At 47.5% G+C, this 19155-nt stretch overlaps 1 protein-coding gene across 1 annotated transcript; it reads left to right on the top strand.

The window, feature by feature from the left end:
* Positions 1-137: 137 nt before the first annotated feature.
* On the top strand, positions 138-16727 carry LOC139051370 (uncharacterized). The gene is made up of 7 exons (XM_070528388.1): positions 138-179; positions 816-1125; positions 2522-2805; positions 4416-4770; positions 11189-11305; positions 15236-15454; positions 16644-16727. The coding sequence occupies exons 4-7, from the start codon at positions 4486-4488 to the stop codon at positions 16725-16727; spliced, it is 705 nt and encodes a 234-aa protein (XP_070384489.1). The 5' UTR covers positions 138-179; positions 816-1125; positions 2522-2805; positions 4416-4485.
* The last annotated feature ends 2428 nt before the right edge of the window (positions 16728-19155 follow it).

Genomic DNA, 19155 nt, shown 5'->3' on the forward strand with positions numbered 1-19155 from the left:
GGTAAAACTTTCGAAAACATTACAGGGCCGTCTCACTGATTTCTTGGCGCTTCTTGACAAACCTTCTGTTGAGGGTACGGGCCAGTGCTTGAATCATCATCATTATCATATCATCATCGTCCTGTCTATGAAAGGACATACGCGCATCGTGCTATTCGATCCTGTGACGCCGATAAAAGGTAACTGATGTGCGGCACTTTCGAGGGTACACGAGTACCGCTTATAGTTGCAGAAAGATAACTAACCTTTGACAGCTTTTGTGCTGGTTACCCTGCGGACATGTGGACGCAGTTTCAAATTTGCAGGAGCACAGCTTCTAACATCGTCGGCTGACGCTTTCTCTCGCCCGGAAACGCGGTTAGCCCTGCTCACGCCCTCCACGCGACCAATGTGACGTTCTAAGCGCGCGCCGACGATAAGCGTCCGCTAACAAGGCAACAGAAGAAGCTCGTTAGTGGCCCGTGCCGCCCCCGCTTCGCCGTAAACTGTATTTCTGCGCCACCCGCTCCTTTCAGCTTCGCGTTCATCGAGCACATTTACTAATAATATTTGGGGTTTTACGTGCCAAAACCACTTTCTGATTATGAGGCACGCCGTAGTGGAGGACTCCGGAAATTTTGACCACCTGGGGTTCTTTAACGTGCACCTAAATCTAAGCACGCGGGTGTGTTCGCAGTTCGCCCCCATCGAAATGCGGCCGCCGTGGCCGGGATTCGATCCCGCGACCTCGTGCTCAGCAGCCCAACACCATAGCCACTGAGCAACCACGTCGGTCGACTTGATGCGTCGGTCGACTTTAAGCGGGCACTTTGCAGGGAGGCTTATCGAGAGAGGCCCTGGAAGGCGAGAGCTTCGCCGTCAGTCCATGTCCTCGATGCTCCCCATACAACTGGCGCTGTCGTGCGTCTACTGCGCGCTGCGCATGTCCTTCATTTGGCTGACCGACTGGCTGTTCCCCTGGTGCGACCACCCGTCGCACTGCTTCGACTTCAGCGCCGAACTGGCTGCCAGCGTGAACCGCTGCGTGGACCCGTGCGAGAACTTTTACGACCACGTGTGCGGATTCTGGAACGGCAGTCACGGCGGCACCAGAGACCAGTTTGAACTACTCGCGTCGCGCACGAGGTACGTGGCGACGCCTGCCGTCAACGACGCAGTCCGTGCGGCACTTTTATATGGATAGCGGGACAGGTGCTCGCCAAGGCCTATTTGCGCAGCCACCATGAGAACGGCCGGTTATGTACAGGCCACCGTTATTCGCGCTTTTAGTATACCGGTATTGCTAACTGAGAGCTTGCGCACTTCATCATTATCGCCGATTCTGAACACTCCATAAAGATTGACGGGGTTGGGTGGAGGAGGCAAAGTGACACAAAGAAAGAAGAGACAACCCTGTTTCCTTGTCGTGGGACGCTTTCAACCATCACGCAAACGTACCTTGCAGGTCATCACGCTCTGTTCAAAGGTTTTGCTAATGTACAGCACGGTCCTGCCAAAGAAGAATGATATTAGAACGGGACAATTCAAACCCGCACTCACGCACTGTGGAGCGACCACCCGCTGCCCTGCTTCGCGTTCAGCGCACAAATGGCCGCCAGCGTGAAGCGCCGCGTGGACCAATAACTTCACTGGGTGAATTTTGCATGCAACTTAACTCATATTGCACATTCGCACGCAGGCGCACATTCAGCAATGCTCATGCGCACCGGTAGTTTTTTACGGAATTTACGACGTTTGTTAATGCAAAAAGTGCCGCTCACCTAGATTTAGGTGCACATAAAAGAACTCATGTTGTCAAAATTAATCCTGGAATCTTCCAAACGTATGCTATCTCACATAACCCAGCTGTTGTTTCGGTCCACTAAAATTCCATTTAACCAATCTTTAAACTCGCTCAACTACATCTAACGCGGCTGAGGAAAAAAAAAAAAAACGAAAAGAATGCTCTTCTCTCACGTGTTCTGAAAAAGGAAAAGGGGGGGGGGGTGGAGGAGGTGAGCGTGGCTGTGTTCTGAAATAAAGAAAGGGGGGGTGGAGCGGGCCATACTGAAGTGACAATTGTAAGTGGAAATCACGCCCTGTATCACCGGCTTCCCCAGCATCCCGATTCTGCAGAAATTTGATATATTTCAGTACAGGTCGTCTCTCCCCGTCACACGAACGTCTCACAAAAGTGATCAACAAGTGGTCAAACAAGAGGTGTATCAGCCTGTCAGGTTGGAGCCAACGTTTCGAAAAGGGAACTTTCCATCTGCAGGGGCCTGTCTTCTTGTTGCCCCAAGGAAGACAAAGTTGTCCGTGTGGAAACGCTCAGCCTCAGACATCGCTTCTTCGGCCATTGCTGATCACTTCAAATATCCATCGTCCTGCGAATCCGTGTCTCGTTTAAAACGTTGCAAAGTCCCACGAAGGAGGAATGTGCCACTCTGCATCCTTTCCTCTCTCTCATGTGTCTTCAGTACATAACAAGCATGGACTCACCGCGTGGACGCTGTTCCTCTTTTTTTTTAATATGCCGCAGGCTGCTTTTGGTTTAAGAGCTAGAGAAGAGCCCGAGCAGCTTCTCGTTCACGTCCGGCTCGCTGGTGACTGCGGGCTACCAGCGCTGTCTGGCCGTCATGGCCGATAAGCAAGAACACACGGTCGCCCTGCACGAACTGCGGACCGAGTTCCACTTCGTGTGGCCCTCTCTCGAACCACCACGCAAGGAGTTCGACTTCCTCAGCTTCCTCGTCGGCCTCGGGCTTCGGCGAGCACACGCGCTAGGATCGAGCCGGAAGCGCGATGGTCGAGCGGAACTTGAAGGTCAAAACATGGGGCGTTATATCGAACACGCAGTAGTAATCACAGCGTTACTTGTGGTTTATTTTCTCACGGTGAACGGAAAAGTTAATGACGATAAATATTTCGAATGGATCAAGTTATTATAAAATATAAAGACGCCAAATAAGCGGACACACACAAGAGAAGAGAACGGGACAGGGCGTCACTGGCAACTGTTTTATTCACAGAACGCAGTCACATATATACCGTTAGCGAAACTTCAATATCATTATATAAGGCCGAGATGAGGTTTCTTGAGCGTTGTGTGTGATAAATGTTTGATTAGATGCGTGGATGAATGTTTGCTCTGTGCGCATGTGTTGACTGACGGTATATATGTGCCTGCGTTCTGTGAATAAAACATTTTCCAGTGGCGCCCTGTCCCGTTCTCTTCTCTTGTGTGTGTCCGCTTATTTGGCGTCTGTACATTTTATAATGAACAGCTACAAACTAGCCCAACAAGAAGTGCTTTTAAGGATCAAGTTATGAATCGTTAGAAATGGTGCCACTATAAGTGGATTGTGCTGTGTACGTGCCCATGAACTTAAATAGTTTTTGGCGGGAAAATACTTTGTTTAGCCCCATTGCAAGCAGTTTCAGAGAGAAAATCCACAATCCAGCTAAGCCAACACAAATGCGAAGTGGAGCAAATATAAACATATTATACACAAGTCGTGCGTTTACCATGTATAGACACGATGTGTAATGTTATCCGGCGAAGAAAAGTGAGAGTCCCTCACGTGTTCTAGTGAGCATTCAACCCACATACCTGCTGTGAGGTGCGGCTTGGAGCCGTACACTTTATTTTCTGAGCTATCATCAAAGTTGTGCTCTGTTTGGCTGGAATGTGGAGTGTGCGTGACGCGTGCCCACAGAGTATATCGTCGTGTGTGCGTACACTTCGCAGGATAGACATAGCTGTAGTTGCTCGGAACTTGTAAAATTGGGTTGGCCTATGTCTGCGTATAATTACAGATCAAGAGAATATTCACTGCGCAGCAGTCCACATATACGAATTAAGTTGAAGTTTGTCGAAGAGAACAACGTACCGGAGAGGAGTGCCCACTGTAACCTACAAAAGTGTCTCTCGCCTGTGCAGCGGCATAATAACTGTAGAAAAACGTATTCTTGTGTAACCTGGGGTTTAGGTTTGCCATACATTCTTTTTGGCGCAACGCAAGTTACGGGAAATATAAAGACGACTCCTCTAGGCACGGCCGGTCTTGAGGGGAGCGCTCGCTTCGAAGGAAAGCGCGCGCTCCCCTAGAGACCGGCCGTGCTCTAGGAGACGGCGTCCCGTTGCCGTGTTAGCCGCCCATAGCCAGCTGCGTTGCATGGCCTGCAGGATGCTTAGGATGCTTTTTACTTCAAGCACCAGCGGCTTTTGGCGTACTGCAGTGGAACACAGATACTTCGACACGTGCATAGGCTTGCATATGGGGACCATCACGCACTAAAAAGAGTTGTGTAATAAATTTACTCTGACGATATTAACATAAACACACATTTTTTCAAACGGCTTTCTTTTTTCGCTTCTTACATGTGCACTCGTCAATGTGTATTCGACTCCTCCCGTATACATCCGCGCCCAGATACGACATCCACCCGCTGGTGAAATTTACCCTGGTGCCGTACCTGCTCACCGACGAGGGCTACTCACTGATGGTGGCCGACGTGGATCGCCAGCCGTGGCGCAGCACAACCACCGACATGCACTCGGACTGCCTGCGCGCTTTCGCCGCCCGGCTCGACCGGCCGAGAGATGTGGCCGAATGGATGGCACGCGTGCGCGCCGAGCTGTCCACGCTCGACATCACCTCGCGCGCCCATCACCCGTACTCGCCGCGATACTACCAGTTCAGACAGCTGCCCGCGCTCACCCGGGACCGCGTCAGTGAGAGCGCTTGGCTGGAAGTCTTCAACAGCTGCCTCAAGCCGGACGTACAGGTACGGCTGGGCGCACGCTGCTGTAGTACGAAGCTCTCACACTGCTTTGAGATGATGCACTTAAAAAAAAAGGAAAGAAGAAAGAGAGGAGGAAATCGTCGGTTACCTAACGCATTAGCATTGGCAGCCTCTTCACTGTGGAGGTGTTTCTTAGCTGCTATCTTGCTCACGTGTAAGCACCGCCGGTTACACGAGCTCCTTTGGGCAAAAATTGCTCTTACGACTGGTCTTTCTGCCCTTCCGCACTCGTCGTTGTCCGGAAGCGCGGCCCTTCTTTAGGTTCAGCGTCTCTGGTATAAGGCCGTCAGTATCGTGTGTTGCAAACGTAGATCCGATATACCCCTGCAGTGAATAAACCAACCTCGCAGGTGTGCGCACGCGCCTTCTGTCAACCCTGAGTCTTTCTCGTCCCCAAAATCGAAATAGCGCTGCAGTGAAACATGCGTCTCGAGCCACGTACAATCTATGGGTGCGAGCGGATTGCCATCTAGAACGAGCGATGACAAGTTTACATCCTTTTAAGCTCTACGCCAGCAGCCCACTCCTCGTTGCCGTCTGAAGAAATTTGCGCGTGTCTATACAGCGCGTGCAGTGCGCCTTTATGTGCCGGTGCGTTTGGCAACTGCCGAAGCGGCGCGCGGCTAACTGTGCTCCCTGGACATGCTGGACAGGCCTTCTTTTGTCTTTCTTTCGTTGAGCGTGGCTCGGCGTAGAGGCACTTAGGTTCGGCGCCTGGTATGCCATGTTTATCGCTCATATATCCCCGCATCAGCGCTCAGGTGTTCAACAGAAAATGCTTCTGCTAAGTTGAACTAATTGCCGTCATGCACTGACTGGCCGATGAACTATACAACGGCGAGGATCTGATTTGGAATATATATGTTATGCGACTCAGGCACGGTTTTAATAGACCATGCAGCACAGGTGGTGGGAACTAATTTCAATTGCATTGTCTTAGTGAGGCGTTTGCATTTCTGCAAATAAGTTGCGTAAGAAAGCTTTCGTGTTCTTTTTTTTTGCTGAGAGCTGGTCACAGAGTTGCTGCGTACACGTGGAGAAGAACTCCAATGATTAACGGTTGAACATTTATGGGCTTCACTTTGCACTTATGAGACTTCCTCGCGAGCATGTTCCAGGCTTCTACGCAATGCGCCAAGCGAACTTGTTTATACGTTCGTCCTAGAGCACCACGCAAGTTTCCGGAAACCCGTAGCACGCAAATGTTGTTTTTAAGCATGAAATGCTTTTATCTCCCGAGCGACCTTCAAGTGACCTTGATCCAAAAGCCGGAACCGTCATCCGGGCACTCAAACGAGAACATCTGGGGAAGTAGCGAGAACAAAACGAGATCCCCCCAACCTTTGTACAGGACTGCATTACATACTCTAGTTACACCCAAACAACTTACAAAAAATATTGCTTCCGTGTTCTTCCTGTTTGTTTACAATATCACTGAAGCTGTAACTTCTACTACGATGAATTTTTATTTGTCATTTCCAATACCGACGTTTCAAATGGCCGATAGAGGGCCCTAAACACTTGATTGCCATCCTTTCTCACTGAGACAAAGTTGTCTGTGCTCTTTTTAACGCCAGTGGTCCGTGATGCCTGCTACACGTCCGGCACGCCGTGGATGGCTGTTTGACCGAGACGAGACTTGCAATGAGGTTCTCTCTGTGACAGGAAACTATTGCGTCCATATAGACCAGTGCACAGTATGGCGTGGTGCGGTGTGGTGTGGTGGGGTGTGCCGTTGCGAACTAGTGTCTAGTTGTAGTTGCGAACTAGTATAGCATTGTGGCTAGTATCATCTCCACCCAAGCTGTTCTGCCGGTTGCCATTTCATGCTTACATCTACTCTCGATTACGGGAGAGCCAGTAATATTTTTTCAGCCTGACACCGGTTAAAGATGCCGAGAGTCAGTGGGGCTATACTAATCCAGGTACAACCAAAATAGAAAGACCGACTAAGATTCAGCAAAATACACTCCCTCACCAGAACAGGAATTGGCCTTCCTGGTGCAGTATTCGGCCACGCCCTCCCTAATGACTCATTCGATCAACCAATGGCCCTCAGTCCAGAGCAGCTGCGGAGCACCTGACCAAGGCGGCGGTGAGACCTGTAGCGTAGCAGAGGGTGCTAAGAATCTCTCGACCCGGGCAGGCAGCCAATGCAAAATGACCCTGGCAACCTTTAACACCCGAACTCTCTCGAGTGAGGCTAGTTTAGCAGGACTCTTTGAGCAATTATCAGGCATTGTTTGGGATATCATTGGCCTTAGTAAGGTTAGAAGAACTGGTGAGGCTTATACAGTGCTGACTAACGGCCATGTCCTCTCCTATAGAGGTCTCCCAGATAATAAGCAATACGGAGTAGGATTCCTAATCCACAAGGACATAGCAGGCAACATTGACGAATTATACAGCACTAATGAGGAGGTAGCAGTAGTCGTAATCAAACTTAATAAGAGGTATAGATTAAAGGTAGTACACGCGTGCGCTCCAACATCCAGTCACGATGATGAGCAAGTAGCTCAGTTTTATGAAGATGTTGAATTAGCGATGAGAAAAGTGCAAACTCAGTATACTGTAGTAATGAGCGAGTTCAATGCAAAAGTCGGGAAAAAGCAGGCTACTGAACAAGCAATTGACAACTACGGCGTCGATTCTAGGAACGGTAGAGGAGAGATGCTGGTAGAATTCGCGCAAAGGAATTAGCCGCGAATAATGAACACCTTTTCAGGAAGCGTAGCAACAAAATGTGGACCTGGAAAAGCCCTAATATTGAAGTAAGAAATGAAATAGATTTCGTACTTTCTGCCGATACCAGCATATTACAGGATGTTGAAGTGTTAGGTAAAGTGCAGTGAGCATAGGTTAGTGAGGTCTAGGATTCACCGGAATTTGAAGAGAGAAAGAGTGAAATTATTCAAGAAGAAACAGATCAACTTAGAGGCAGTAAGGGTAAAAGTAGACAAATTTAGGCTGGTACTTGCAAATAAATATACAGCCTTAGAACAGAGAGATGAAGATGACATAGAGGGTAAATAATGAAACCGTAACTAGGCTGGCGTCAGAAGCAGCAGTTGAAGTGGGAGGTAAGGCACCAAGGCAACCAGTAGGCAAGCTCTCCCAAGAAACGAAGGACCTAATAAAGAAACTACAAAGAATGAAAGTGCCCAACTCAAGAGATAAAATAGAATTCGCGGAACTGTCAAAACTGATCAACACGTAGAAAATAAGGGATATCCGAAATTGTAACGTGAGAAAGGATGAGGAAGCAGGAAAAAGTGGACGCAGCATGAAATCAGTGAGAAAGAAGTTTGGCATAGGACAAACCAAGATGTATACACTGAAAGATAAGCAGAGTAGTATCATCAGCAGTCTGGAAGGTATAGTAAAAGCAGCGGAAGACTTCTATATTGACTTGTACAGTACCCAGAGGAGTCAGGATACCTCCATTAGAATCAATAATGAACCGGATACAAACTCCTCCTTAACTAGCGATGAGGTTAGAAGGGCCTTGCAAGATATGAAAGGGGCAAAAGCGGCAGGAGAAGATGGAATAACAGTCGATTTAATCAGAGATGGAGGAGACATAATGCTTGGAAAACTGGTGGCTCTTTATACGAAATGTCTCACGACTTCAAGGGTTCCAGAAAACTGGAAGAATGCCAACATTATACTAATCCACAAAAACGGAGAAGTTAAAGAATTGAAAAATTCTAGGCCCATTAGCTCTCTCACAGTATTATATAAAATATTCACCAAGATAATTTTCAATAGAATAAGGGCAACACTGGACTTTAGTCAAGTAAGGGCTGGCTTCAGGAAAGGATACTCAACAATCGATGAAATCTATATCATTAATCAGGTAATCGAGAAATCCGCAGAGTACAATCAATCGCTCTATATGGCTTTCATAGATTACGAAAAGGCATTTGATTCAATTGAGGTACCAGCAGGCATAGAGGCATTACGTAATCAAGGAGTACAGGACACTTACGTAAATATCTTAGAAAATATCTACAGAGATTCCACAGCTACCTTAATTCTCATGAAGAAAAGTAGGAAGATACATATATAAAAAAGGGGTCCGACAAGAAGACAATCTCTTCAATGCTATTCACTCCGTTTTTGGAAGACGTAGTTTAGCTATTAAACTGGGGAAGCTTAGGAGTGAGGATAAACGGCAAATATATCAGCAAGCTTCGGTTTGCAGGTGACACTGCCCTGTTTAAGTACACTGGAGACGAGTTAGAACAAGTGATTGAGGACCTTAATAGAGAGAGTGTAAGAGTGGGGATGAAGATTAATATGTAAAATACAAATATAATGATGAATAGCCGGGCAAAGGAACAAGAGTTCAGAATAGCCAGTCAGCCTACAGTCTGTGAAGGAGTACGTTTGCCTAGGCCAATTACGCACAGTGAACCATGATCATGAGAAGGAAATTAATAGAAGAATAAAAATGGGTTGGATCGCATACAGCAGACATTTTCACCTCGTGACGGGAGGCTAACCATTATCATTGAAAAGGAACGTGTAGAATCAGTGCATTTTACCAATGCTGACGTATGGGGCAGAGACTTGGAGACTGACAAAGAAGCTTGAGAACAAGTTAAGGACTGCGCAAAGGGCGATGGAACGACGAATGTTAGGCATTACGTTAAGAGACAGGAAGAGAGCGGTGTGGATCAGTGAGCAAACAGGGATAGCCGATATTCTAATCGACATTACGAGAAAAAAATGGAGCTAGGCAGGTCATGTAATGCATAGGATAGATAACCGGTGGACCATTAGAGTTACAGAATGGGTGCCAAGCGAAGTGAAGCTCAGTCGAAAACGGCAGAAAATCAGGTGGGGCGATGAAATTAGGAAATTCGCAGGCGCCATTTGGAATCGGTTGGCGCAGAACAGGGGTAATTGGAGATCGCAGGGAGAGGCCTTCGTCCTGCAGTGTACATGAAATAGGCTGATTATGATGATTCTGACCCATTTGATCTCAAATGAAACGGTTCAAAATGCTCCGAACTTGTTTGAACCGGTTCAGAATGCTCCGAACCGGTTTGAACCGTTATAATTTTCGATCCGGAGGTGAATCTCAACCAGATCCAATAAACGTGAGCCCGAACCCAAACCGAACGCGAAAGATTTTTAGTTTTGACACGCTGGTTCCAGCTAGGATAAAATACTTTGTTTATAGGTATCCTTCCTGGTATTAGATTCGTCGGACGGTCCCACCACTGTCAACCAGATGTAGGAGTCTTCGGACGACCTCGCCGCTGCCACCATTGGAAGGAGTTGAAGGCCGTAGAGAGGAACTCGGTGAACAGGATTTATTTACATATTAAGTATTTTAAGCAAGATACATTGGCAGTCTAGCGCGACTCCCATATGGAGCCCGCAAAACTAACACACAGCAAACAGTTTACGAGCACACATCTCACTACTACATTTCCAGCATGACAACGAGCACTCAGCTCCCGACGACGAGCACACTCTAGCAGCCGGCAAACGCTGCTTATATCCTCTCCGCTTGACGTCATAGTTCGACGTCATCGTCCGACGTCACCGTTCGAGGGCCCCGTGGACGGATTCCCCGTGGACGGAGTTCCAGTGGACGGAAATGTTCGTGTTGCACACACACACAGGTTTCAGTGCCGCACAGCTCTCGGTGTCGACGTCAGAGGGCTTCGTGGAACTTTGCTCCGTCCCGGGTGGCGCTGCCGATTACCACATTCCTGAGCTGACCGCGCGCCACGTGGCTGCCGGTCATCCGCAGTTCTCGGAAGGGCGCCCCGTCTGGTGGGCTTGGAACACGCGCAGTGGGCTGAAAGCTGGCATGTTTCCACCCCGTACGGCCATTCCTAACACTGGTTTCTTTGTTTGCTTTGAGGGTGCAACCAGAACAGATCTCTGCATTTATAGTTATTAAGGGAAATTAAATAGGTATGGTATTTAAAGCCCAGTCATGACATTTTGGCTGAAAGCTTTGGTCTATACATGCAACTAACATGCGACCTATGTTAGGCGGGGTTTAATACACTGCGTCCACGTGTTGTGAAGTCAAGCAGGCGTTTGGAATAACTGCCGACACGACGTCCTGCGACTGCGAAGCACACATGCTACGAGTGTACTCAAGCACTGGGAATGCGAGTAAGGCTATATAATATAAGGACAAGGGCAGACATTAGGCGCGAGAACACGTCAGATAACTAACTTATGTTCGTCATTCTTTCTTAAGCTCTACTCGGATTCGCAGCGTGACAGGTCAGCCAGCCCGAATCACTGTCATAGTGCTAAATCAGCTACATATCATTTGGCTATTATCTATTGTAAACCTGGTTCCGGTTAAATGACAGCTCTTTCTGAATGCACTAAAACATTGCATACATAAGATGGGTGTTTCTTGCAGGTCGGCCCTGAGGACCTCCTTCTGGTTTCCAGCCAGAGCCCGTTTTTCATCCTGTGGAACGCATTGGCCCGCTTCGAGAACACCACGGTGGACGTGCTGTTGGTCTTGGGCTGGAAGGTCAGTATAATGTGCAGCCATATTCTAAATGGCATGGAAGTGACACGACCGTATATACTGCAAAATGTTTTGACACGCGGTTAAGTTTGCCCGCTCTATTCAGTGGCATACGGCGCACTGCAGCCTTCAATACTACCGGCTGAAAAATTATTTCGATAGCACAAACAATGGCGCAGATCACTGTGTTCTACTACCTGGTAAAAGAAAAAAAGTAAACCGTTCACGATGTGATTCAGCTAGGAGCTCACGTTCGCCTACTCGCAAATCTACAGGCTCTCCGAAGAACGGTTAAGGTTTAACGTCCCAAGGCAACTCGTGGCATGTAAAGTACGCTTAGATGAGGGCTCCGAATCACTTTTGACACATGAGATTGTTTAGCGTGCACTCAAAGCACGGTGCAAGAGCGTTTCAGCATTCTGCCCCACTCCAAATGCGAACGTAACCTTCTGGAATCGACCTCGCTACATTGTACTAAGCAGCACAACGCAATACTTTTCAGCCATCGCGGCTATTTGTTTAGGAATGCAGTACCTGTTTTAATTATCCAATTGATTTACAACGAAAACGAAAGAAATTTTATGAAGGTCCCAGCACGTGCAAGAGTGCAAGAGCGTTTGCAAAAATTTAGGTAAAGCGTCTTCTAATTTCAGCAAGAAACTGCAGTTGGACGGTTCATGACGAGATCTTGTGTTCCCAGTTGATTCAAAGGAGATTCCTGTTTGATGCTACTGATCGCCTTCGGGTACATTGAGCAGTCGCACTATTTCAGGAATATACCGTATGTGTAAAGTTACGTCGCCGTTCTGTGTCGTCTGATATCTGTGATAGGAATAATCTCGGTCCGTCTTCTCTCTCTCTCTCTCTCTCTCTCTCTCTCTCTCTATATATATATATATATATATATATATATATATATATATATATATATATATATATATATATATATATCGCCTTTGATCTGCGGTAGCGGAAGCTATGCTGTCGCAACACCATGGCCAGCAATAAGGTCGGTTAATGGCATGGGCAGTTTATTAACACTTCCTTTAAAATTTGTGATCGCGATTTGAAAACTACAGTACTGGCATTGTGATAATCTGCTCTGAAGGCACGCTTTCTAAAGGTAGTAGGTGCAAGCGCCACAAAACTTACATTCTGGAGTTTTACGTACGGAAATCACGACATGATTATGACGCACGCCGTAGTGAAGGACTCCAGATTAATTTAGACCACCAGGTGATCTTTAACGTCCACCCAATGCATTTTAAACCGGCGTTTTCGCATTTCTCCCTCATCGAAATGCGGCCGCCATGGCCGGGATTTGATTAGCAGATTGGCATAGCAGCGTAACTCCATAGCCGCAACGCCACCGCGGTGGATGCAAGTGCCACAAAAGTGTGCGATCGGGACCGACCATTGCGCCGAGAGCAAAAAAAAAAGAAAGAAAGAAAGAAAGAAAGAAATAGACAAAAGAACCGCTTTGACAAACACTTCTAAATCACCGCGACGCTTATCGCATGTTAGGAAAAACTTTGAATTTTTCGTGAGCAACGAACCCAAGGTCAGTAAAGAGAAAGAGAAAATTATAAATGAAAGGTAGGGAGGTTAACCAGGACTGAGCCCGGTTGGCTACCCTACACTCGGGAAAGGGGGACGGAACGATTAAAAGAAGAGAAAGTCCACTGGGGATATCGGTCGGTCACTCAGTCTGGATCACAGACGCTGACTCAATCCGGTATCTTTCAAATATCGCAGCAGCGCTTTTGTGGCCTTTTGTAGCTGCGATATGCGAGGCCATGGTCCCAAGATCTTGTTCAAGGTGAACGGCTTTCCATCTAGCTGATTGAGAGCTGTGCAGAGGTCGTGCCTTTCATCTTCAAAAGATGGGCAGTAGCACAGTAGGTGTTCTATGGTTTCCTCGACACCGCAGGCATTGCACTCGGCGCTATTAGTCATTCCAATCAAAAATGCATATGCATTTGTGAATGCGACGCCCAAACGTAAGCGGCACAGCACTGTTTCCTCATTTCGCGGAAGACCTGGTAACAGCCGCAGTTGCATAGAGGGATCGAGGGAATGCAATCGATGTTGAGTGTATTCAGGTGTGTGCCACTTGTCCAATGCCAAAGAGTGCGCTAGCTTGCCTAAGTGCTGGGCTGCGTTGGTCCGCGATGAAGGTATAGAAACAAGGGTTGCTCCTTCGTGTGCTTTCCTAGCAGCTTCGTCAGCGAGGTCGTTGCCGGAGATACCGCAATGACCAGGCAGCCACTGAAACACGACGTCGTGTCCTTTCGTGATCATGTGATGGTGCATTTCTCGTATCTACGACACGAGTTGTTCACATGAGGCGCGACGAAAAGATGACAGAAGACATTGTAAGGCCGCCTTTGAATCGCAGAATATTGCCCACCGATTAGCCGGTTGGTTACTAATATAAACAACGGCGCCTCGGAGGGCAACAAGCTCCGAACCGGTCGATGTTGTCAAGTGAGAAATCTTGTATTGGATGCTTAGTGATCGTGATGGTATAACCACTGCGCTGGTGGAGCTGGTCTGAGTGGAAGAACCATCCGTATATATGTGGACTCGATCAAAGTAGAAAGTGTGCAAACAATCCAGAGCTGCTTGCTTCAAGGCCAAGGCAGGCAGGTCGGCCATCTTTCTTGTCCCTGGAACCGTAAGTGGTACTTGAGGTTTTATTAAACACCACAAAGCTGAGGTTGAACGTGCTGAGGGTGTGAAGCCCGATGGTAAGGAGGCACGATGGAGGTCAGTAAAGAAAGTGCACTTTCGTCTTGAGGTGCTTCCGTAAGTTAGACTGAGGCATTTCAACGTTTAATATTCATTAGAGTTTACTGAATTCGGGGGTTTTACGTGCCACAATCACGATCTGATCATGAGGCGCGTCGTATGTGGGACTCCGGAATAATTTTGACTATAAAGGTTTCTTGGCCTCCTAAATTTAAGAACACAAGCGCTTTCGTATTTCGCCTCCATCGAAATGCGGCCGCAGCGGCCAGGATTGAACCCGCTACTTTGAATTCAGCAGTGCAACTGCCTCGGCAGGCGACATTGCAGTTAAGCGTTCAGCATTTTTAGTCTTTCAATTTCATTATTTAGCTCCACAAAGCATAGTCAGTCTCCAATATTCTTGCTTCCAAGCTAATGTCTATGGCAATTAGTTCGGGGACCGTATTATGTAAGAATTATTATGCAGCGCTATCAACCGCGCTTCGTGCGAAAGAACCGTGCGCGTGGACCGCGGCGAAGTGAGCGGCCGCGGCTCTATAGGCATCTGCTTCACAGTGCGTCAGTACCTTTGGCGGCGGCACACGGAAAGGAAGCGCCGTCGTCCCTGATAAGCGATAGGCCGGAAGCACGGTTGAGAGCTAGCGCTGCAATGCTATAGCGCTCGAGCGCAATCACGTGGCTTTATTTCTTATTTCGCGGGCTTTCTTTAAACGCCGAAAGAAATCGCCACGCAGCATATACAATTGCCGCAAAAAAATTGGATAGGTTGTTTCTGAACCACCTGTACCACGCAACGAAATGCACTTGGCCATAAGCTTAGTATTAAAAATTTTGCATAATTCATCTTAGCAAATAAATAATTAAGCCGAATATACACTTGCACTTTACAAAAACGCAAGCGGCGACGCGCGATGCCGAGACGAACCTCGTTCTCGTCTTCTTCAGTCTCTTTCTGAGCCACACCATGTGGCAATTTACTTTAAGGAGTGCCACATGATGGCCAACTATATGCCTTTGGCTCCATTCAGCTGTGGCTAACCACTTTTTTCAAATGCTTGGTTCAAGTTACGTGAAACACCCTGTATATGCTCGAAAGGGATAGCTGGAGATATGCGGCCTCAAGTCTTGAAATCCGTAGCTGTACAGAAGACCAGGCTATATGAAACGACCATCCTCTGCCAGGTTGTCATGGACGAGGTGTACGCCTTCTCGGCAACACTGTCTAGCTGTTCCAAGAGGGAGAACTTCCGGGATTCGCCCGTGGTGAGCGCCGAGATCTGCGTGACCGCAATGCTGCAGTTAGCACCGGCAGCTCTGGGTCACGTGCTCTTGGGAGCCATTGGGAGCATGGACATGGCGAAGCGCTCGGCCGCGCTTACCGAGCACATACGCAACGCCTCGGTGCGCTCTTTCCAGACCCTTGGTTGGATGGACGCAAACACTTCCAGAGCGAACATCGTACCCTCGAGGTCTTTCGTTATAGCGCAATTCAATACAAGACCTCTTTCTCGAGGTCACGTGGGATCCGTAAACACGTCGGTGTGTTAGTGGTCCATGAGTATTTTATCGCAGGAATTGAACTAAGCGAATCAAAAAGAGACTGGGGTATGCGATTTCTTTTTTTTAAGTCATATGTATATCCCCATTTCAATTGATTAGCTTTAAATGGTCGATTAAACACTGTTTATTGAATTGCGCTATTTGTTTTTGATGCGTAGTTAAGCTGTTGTGAAGTAATCATATGTTTATACGAAATTTTGCGAAGTGGACTGTGTCCAAGGCGTCAAAGAATACATTGAACAGAAATCAACGGGGAGAAGAGGCAGAAAAAAAATTACGGAGTTTTACGTGTAAAACCACTTCCTCATTATGAGGCACGCCGTAGTGGAGGACTCCAGAAAGTTTGACCACCTGGGGTTCTTTAACGTGCACCTAAATCTAAGTACACGGGTGTTTTCGCATTTTGCCCCCCCCATCGAAATGCGGCCGCCGCTGCAGGGATGCGATCCCGCGACCTCGCGCTCAGCAGCCCAACACCATAGCCACTGAGCAACCACGGCGGGTAAGAGGCAGAAGAGATGGTTCTCTGGAGTGTGAGATTAAATGACGGACGATACCCACCTCTCTACAGACATGATGACTAAGTGAATCACTTTGGGAATGCTACAGTTTGTACCTTTTTCTTTATTTGTTGACTTCCTGTTCGGTGACGTGAATAAAAGTTTCGTTATCGTCAGCCGATGAATTTTGCCTTCATGGTGTAGCAGTCCACGAAAAGACATGGACGAGAGGAGACGACACATGCGCAGACTTTCAACTCCAGCCTTGATGACACGCCACAAATATGTACACACACAGCGGCACACACAAAAAACCAAAGACGGGAGAAAAACGTGCCAAACTAAGAACAAAAGATGCCAAACACCATACACATGTCGCTACATATGATTCAAACATGCACTTTCAGTATGCGTCAAAAATATAGACGGTTGACTTGCACACACGGACATGTTCTTCTGGATATGATGAGCCTCAGCTACCTCTCGTGTATGCTGATTTTTGTATCTCATGACGATGCCCGCATTTTCAGAATCCGGTGCGCAACCGCAATTACGAGAATGGCTTGACACGTGGGAATCGGGCGTACCTTTCAAGGAGTTGCAGTGTTCTTTAAGGCGGACATGAACGCGTCGTCCGGTCTTTCCAATGTATACTTTTCTTCATGAAATCGGCACCTTATAAACAACACCATCGCCACAAGGCGCAAAGCGGGGTGTGTGTTTTACTAAACAGTTACTACCCTGATGACCCGCCTTGCATTCAGCCTTTCAATGGGCGCACAACTATTGCCAAGTTTTTTTTTTTGACGAAAAGACTACTTCAACATCGTACCTACTGACAATCTTTTTCAGGTGGTATGGCACCGCGAGTATATACACTATAACCACATATTTGGCTTTATTAAAGGCTTCGACAGACTCCTCAGGGCGCTTTCTTCCAGCTGCTTTTATCCTATCAAACAGTCACTGAGAAGCACATGTCAAGAAACTAGAACCATAGATAGTTGAGCTAAGCCGCTGCACCTGCTCCTGAAAATTGACTTGCATGCTATCAACACACCATTCTAACAGTGCAGAAGTCAGGCATGAAATTGCCAAACCGTTCTTCACTATACCAAGATGCTCAGGTGTGACGTTCAAAAGGGGTTTAACTGATTGTGGTGCATATGCCTAGCACATGTGCTTCTCCTTATATCGGAACGACAGATCAAGGAACTGTAACTTATCACAATGAGCAACCTCGCAGATGAAGTGCCAGGCATAACCCCTTTCTCTAAAAGCATTGAGAACATTAACCATGTTAGTGGCGTTGTTCATCCCCTCCACAAAAACCAAGTAATCGTCAACATACTGGAGCACACGTACAACCAAATAAACCTGCGAGTTCTGATTCACGGCCCCACTGAACACAGCTTCAGAAAATGTTGTCTGAGCACTGGTGGCACCATTGAACCAATGCAAACTCCGGTATTTAGTATGTACATTGGATCATTAGGTAGTTGGGACCTCTGTGAAATCGCTGTTGCGACTTTTGGTCCCGTCCACTCCTTGTCGACAAAGGAAAAATAAATTGAATGAATGAATTTCTCAACGCTCGAAATGTGTAAGGGAGATGCGACTGTAACGTCTAGAAAGAATGCAGATATGCCACGATCACTTCTAAACTGGACGTCATCAGCGTCTTCAATTATCGTGTCCTTAACGCAATTCATGAAATGTTCATGAAGTATAGCATAAAAAAGATTCTGAACAAAAACACTAACCACGCTATAAGTCCCCGGTTTTGTATGCTCCGGCATGAATGGTGGAGCCAAGTAAGACATTTCAGGGACTGCCTTCGTGTCCTGTGTTTATCCGGTGGTGGGTTCAGCGGGCAGTTCTTTTTATTTTCTCAATGGGGCAATACCACTGACGCCCTCACGGAATGCCTTTATGAGAGAGTGCCAATTAGACTATACCGAAACCAAGAAAGACTGCAACAGACGAGGGAAGTGTCCTTGTGCTGGGAAAGAAACAGGTACTAGAATGCCACAAGCGTGTGTTGCAGTTAGGACGAGAAGCATGCGCCGGTGTGTGCGAGTCAACCGTCTATCTTAACGCAGCGTGAATGTGTAAACTTGTACAATGCGTACGTAACGGTATACGTATGGTGTCTGGCTGCTTTCATTGTTAGTTCAACTTAGTTCTTCTCGTTTTGGGTTTATATATATTGTAAGCATTTATGCCAGTTCATCTTCATCTGTACAAAGCCATCATCAATTATCAACTCGTGTTTATTTTTGCGTCGACCCTATTTTTCCTTCTTGGAATAAAGCGTCGTCTCGACCGTGGTATCTCAAGTGGTGGAGCCGCTTTAAGATCTCTTCGACCTCAATCCACTTCAAGATCTCTCCTGGAGCTACGTTCGGGACGCCGCTTACGCCAAGAGGCCACCATGTCGCAAATCCTGCCTGCGGCGTCCACCAGCTAGGTTCAAGTGCCAGCCTCGAGGTTAAAAAACGTACCATTTTACGTCTCTCAAGTAGCCAAGACGTGGTTCCTGAATCACGAGAGAGACTTCCGTGATTGGTCGTCTTTCAAGGAGAATCTACGGTGGATTTTGACACACCCACGGTTCGTTCGGAAGTTGCGAAAAAGAGGCTGTCTGAGCGCGTCCTGCATTATGGCGAGTCGTATACCTCGTACATTGAGGACTTCTTCGTGCTTTGCCGCCGTGTCGACAGTGCCATACCAGGAACTGATCGCTTGCGATAGCTTCTCAAGGGTATAGGATCTACTGTCTTCAACGCACTCGCCGCTCAAAACCCTTCAATGGTGTCGGAAGTCTTCTCCGTCTGTCAGCGCCTCGACACCCTGCAATCAATTCGCTTGCAACCAGACTTTTCCGACAACCATCTGGCAAACAGTATTGAGCTCCGGTCCATCACTCGAGCCATAATTCGTGAGAACTGCTAGCGCATGGCTCACCCCCTTGCAGCAGCGCTCACGTCCAACTTGCTTCTACTGACCTGCGCGGCATTATTAAGGAAGAATTGACCTCCC

The sequence above is a fragment of the Dermacentor albipictus genome, unplaced genomic scaffold (assembly GCF_038994185.2).
Source record: "Dermacentor albipictus isolate Rhodes 1998 colony unplaced genomic scaffold, USDA_Dalb.pri_finalv2 scaffold_11, whole genome shotgun sequence".
Lineage (NCBI taxonomy): Eukaryota > Metazoa > Arthropoda > Arachnida > Ixodida > Ixodidae > Dermacentor > Dermacentor albipictus.